Below are 4,783 nucleotides of genomic sequence, written 5' to 3' on the forward strand. Positions count from 1 at the left end.
TTCTTTTTTATTGTTAAATGAGGCGGCTAAGATCTGTCCTAGAGGCGTAGAATGATGGAGTCCTAATACAAGATCAACATCTCTCAGCTACTGTATGCTTTGTTACATTATACCAAGTCAAACAGATAACGATAAATGGAATCATTCAAATGCCGAGAAGCAGACTGAAGAAGTCGGGTGGGAATTGAGAATGTCTGATGCACACCAAGTTCTGTGTCACTGTTGTATTCTGTTTTTTTTAAGTACATTAGATCTTGCGGTACCAGAATGATCCTGATCTGTCTGTGCTGGATTATTCAGATCATTCATTCTGCTTTTGGGATTTTGGTTCCTCATTTTTTTGTTTAAAAATAAACTGTCTTACTTAAAATGTGAAAAGATCAACCAAGATGAAGTCAACCAAAAGCTCTTTAAGCTATTTGTAGTCTACAAAACCAGTGATTATCACGCAGTCTATGGGTTGTTTCCAATGATGTGTCCTGTACCCCACCGAGTGTCAATGTATCAGTATTCTCATACAAAGTTTGTAGTAGATATGAAGCAAGAACACAAAGAGTTTGTTGAACTCATGCAAAGGTTGGTGGATTGGTAATTTTCTGGGCAGGTACCACCAAAGTATGTGCCCTATCAAGAAGATAAAATCCTACTGAAAATACGTTTTTGTCCATCGATAAACACATAATAATAATAATAATGGCACCAACTGCTTTCTGATGATTTTATTGGTGGAAAAAAATATAACATAGAAACTTCCAAAGTCATGCTAGTCATCCGTCTCCATGACCAAACAGCAAAGACTCTAATATCAATGTTTGTAACAGCAACTCTCTTGTCCATCTATGGCAGGTGAACGATTCATATTAACACTGACCTTGGTGTTACTTAAAAAGAAACTACATCTAAAATATAGGTGTCTCCAACATGACAAAGCATTGTGGGAAATGTATAAATATATATATATACAGGATTTACGATCTGAGCAGAGTACAACTTCTAGACAAAAAAGCTCTTCTAAAAGCTTTCATTTCATAATTGTGTTTTGTAGACATGTAGCAAGTAACTCCAATGGGTTGATGTGCTATATCTGGTATGACATATTCACCGAGCTATGGGTTGACAGCAAAAAGAAGGACTCTTGGTGGTATTTTAAGGTGTACATGGATTACAGCATTGCTTGCCAATCTAGAGCTCGAATGGTTCCCGAGACAGTAGATGGCATGACGTGTTCTCACTCATACACTTCTCTTCTCGTGAGCTCAATGGAGGAAATATTGATGTCATTCAGGATCTGCACTTTGGTAATGCCAGATAATTGCTTCGTACGGTGTCTGTACTGCATGATCTTGTTGTCGTCCACAAATACTTGGAAATAGTCATGGTCTGAATAGATTTCCACCTGGGGAAAAAGAATCCCATGGAAGGTAAACATTCATATTTAATTAAACTAAACGCACTTTAGAACTATTACTTTTGAAGAAGTTTCACAAACTGAGTAGACCTTACCAGGAAAGGTTCCTTGGCCTCCATTGGGAACGTGTCGGTGCGTTCCTCTTGACCCCATTGGCTTGACAGGAAGGAATTACAGACTATCGTGCCCTCAGGAAAACGGGGATTGAAATGAAAAGCGATCTGGTCTCCTGTCTCTGAGATGAAGTTGATTTCAAAGCTGTTAAATAATAAAAAAAAGGATATGATTTTAAATCAAGACCTGACCATTTCCTGGATAGTACGTCACATTGTCCTTTTAACAAAGAGTTTCCAATCAACTCCAACTTCTTTAAGCCCCAATATTCTTAGATCCATTCGTTCTTTAAAAATAAGATTTGCTTACTCATTTTCGCTGGAACTTGTCTCTCCTTTTACGATTAAGCTCCATCCAGGACAAATTCCCTGTGGGCACAAAGCTTCAAACTAAAACGCAAAAAAAAGAGAAAAGTTTTAGTAATTACAGCTGTAAAGTTTGTGTTTCTTGAACGTTGACTGTCCTTTCGTTGTATTATCCTCTTCTATAGAAGCCTTGGACCATATTTGTGATAAAGTACCGAAGGTCAAGGAAGTACGGATCAAGAGTGTGCAGAAAAACAAGACAATAATACTTTTTTGGAAATTAGAAGCGAGCCTCAAAGAGTGTAACATGTAGCGTTTGTATGTGTTTTGATCGAGTGGATTCCACCTGGAGCCAAGACATCTGGAGAAGTGTTTATTGGCGTTGTTTGCTAAAAAGGAAGTATCACTATTTAAAAACACTGTGTTTTTTTCATTTTATTCCTGCTTTATACATTTCTGGAAGGCGTCCCATTGGAAACCCAAAGTTTATTATGTATTTGGTACATTTTTAAAATATTTTTAAACTTTTTTTTTTTTTTTTTGCTACTAGTGCCCAGGGTTGGACTGACGATCACAAGGCAACTCTGGCACTTTAAGGCCAGCAGCCGCCCGATGATGTGTTTTTAAAGCATGCAGTCATCCTATGGAGGCTTTACTGGATTGGCATAGTCTACCATAGTGTACCTGGGCTGTGTATGTATTTATTTAAATCTTTATTTTTTAATGTTTTACATTTATTTGCGTTCACGTTGCAGACATTGAGGAATTAATATAAATAATATACGTAAAAATAATAAAAAAGCATGTTTATTCCTATTGTAAAACCCTACAAAGACCTTGTGACTGCAGCTATAAGATGTGTCTATTTTTCTTACGATCTTTTATGTTTTTTTTTTACCATTATCTGCATATAAAAGGCCATAGATAAAGCGGGCAAACTATAACACGCGCCGAGCGTTAAAATGATTTGCGTCTCCAATCTGTTTTCTTTTTATGTGGTGCTGGCTCCATGTCATGATATATTGAAATCGCCAGCAGCCCGTGAAATGGTTAATAGAAGCGCAGTGTGTTGGAATATGATAGGACTGGCAGCAAGTCATGGAGAAATTCAGTCCGAGTAAACGGCTTGCTGCCCCTAAGACGCAGCGGAGTGTTTAAAAACCTATGTGTCTGCCATACGCCATCAATAATTAACCCCTGGAATCCCATGACGGGCTGTCTTCCGAGACACTGCTCTTCTCTCTACTTGTCGGTGGTCAATGAAATTTAATTTTTAATCACGGTTATATAATGAACTTTCTTTTTTTTTTTTTTTTTTTTAGAAATTTTTAATATTCTTTCCAAGACTATTAGATCATCACTCAAGGAAAATGCTCCTCTTTGATTTGTGGACTGCCAGTGACTTTTATGGCTGTCTGAAGGCTATTTAAAAGTCCAAGAAAAATGTGTGAGGATGACAAAGTATACTTTATATAAAAGGCAGAGCAGGATAGAGTGCAGATCATCTTTAGTTTAATTTAAAGTGTCATTTAATACTGTTTTATTTTTTATAAAAACTGGGAGTGACACCAGATAGAATGATGGTCCCTCTTGGACCATACCAAAAGTGGTCTATGGACTTAAAATTGCCAGTCTGCTGAATGCACAAAACCCAAGTCTATTCCATATTCATCCGCTAAGCTTGTGCTACCACTGATCCAATAGTTCTGATCTTCCGGAGGAACCCGCACCTCTCCGTGACTGTAGAGTCAACCAGAAGAAGCGAGCCTTGAGCTCCTGAAAGCTTATGAGGCTTTACGTGTTTTTTTATTCTATCTTGGCCCAATAAAAGGTAACAATTTGACTTAACACTCCATCTTCTTTGGACCAACATGATTCTATCCATTGTTCTTATTGCAGAGTCCAACAAGTTGTTACTAAGCTTAGGATCAGGTCCAGAGGCTTCAGTAGGTAACCTGGGGACTGGTGGAGCAACCAAACCTAGAGAGAATTATCAGGCTCCTCGCAAGGGAACTTTTTCTCTGTTGCTCTCAGGCTTTACTGGAATTTTTGCTAATTTGGGTTAAAAAGACCTCATAATTATCAGAGATAATATTGTTGCACACGCAATTGAAATGATTGTGTCCTTTTTCTTCGTTAAAAAGCCCCGGTGTGACATTTAGAGCAAAACGCACACTCTAAACCCTTAATAAATAATCTATATCCTAATAGAGCGGCGAGCCTTGGTCTTCACTTACCTTTAATGTCATCGTGTCCGATCGCTCATCAGATTTGCAGAAGATGCCCGCCTCGCAGCCTCTGATATACCGCCGTGTGCGTCACCCAGCCACGTGTTTGGGATTAGCAAGAGCAGAATTGGAGATTTGTTTAAAGGACGTACACATTGGAGTTTGGAAATGGGTTTGAAGACCACATAATGGATAATCTCACATACAATTCGAGCCGGTAACTTTCCATGTGCGAAGCAGACATTCCTACCCAGGAGAGGATTATGTGATGTCCGAGGGGGATTTACACACAGCGGAAAATGCTGAGATCAGCAGGCATTCTTGAGCCACTTGCTTTTGTTTTTGGGAGGAATCTGTCAAAATCTGTCATGTGCTTTATGTTGCTTTGTGAAACATTGATACGTGCATTCCTATATAGTTCTGCCAATGCACAATTGTTTTGGGGGTTATGTACAAAAAGTAATTCCGGTGCAAACAAAGTGGTCTTATCTCTATAGCAACTAACGGAATGTTCCTTGTGATTGGAACACTCCATTGGCTGTTATGGTGGTAAAACCACTTGGTACAGAATGGTTCAGCAGAGGATATCCTTTGATTTCTTTAGTTGTTGCTTCGAAACTTAGAACCCTGCACAATTTCCTTTAATTTCCATATAAATCTAACTTTTTAAATATCTCAAATTTCTTTAATTTTTTTTGTAATATTAATTCGTTTTTTCTTTTCTTGTT

At 38.1% G+C, this 4,783-nt stretch overlaps 1 protein-coding gene across 1 annotated transcript; it reads right to left on the minus strand.

Annotated features, from left to right (window-relative positions):
- Positions 1-704: 704 nt before the first annotated feature.
- Positions 705-4,187, minus strand: GRIFIN (galectin-related inter-fiber protein). The gene is made up of 4 exons (XM_053471413.1): positions 4,065-4,187; positions 1,832-1,911; positions 1,504-1,666; positions 705-1,396 (listed from the first exon to the last, which is right to left on the minus strand). The coding sequence occupies exons 1-4, from the start codon at positions 4,074-4,076 to the stop codon at positions 1,229-1,231; spliced, it is 423 nt and encodes a 140-aa protein (XP_053327388.1). The 5' UTR covers positions 4,077-4,187; the 3' UTR covers positions 705-1,228.
- Between the last annotated feature and the right edge of the window lie 596 nt (positions 4,188-4,783).

The sequence above is a fragment of the Spea bombifrons genome, chromosome 7 (genome assembly GCF_027358695.1).
Source record: "Spea bombifrons isolate aSpeBom1 chromosome 7, aSpeBom1.2.pri, whole genome shotgun sequence".
NCBI classification, from domain to species: Eukaryota; Metazoa; Chordata; class Amphibia; order Anura; family Pelobatidae; genus Spea; species Spea bombifrons.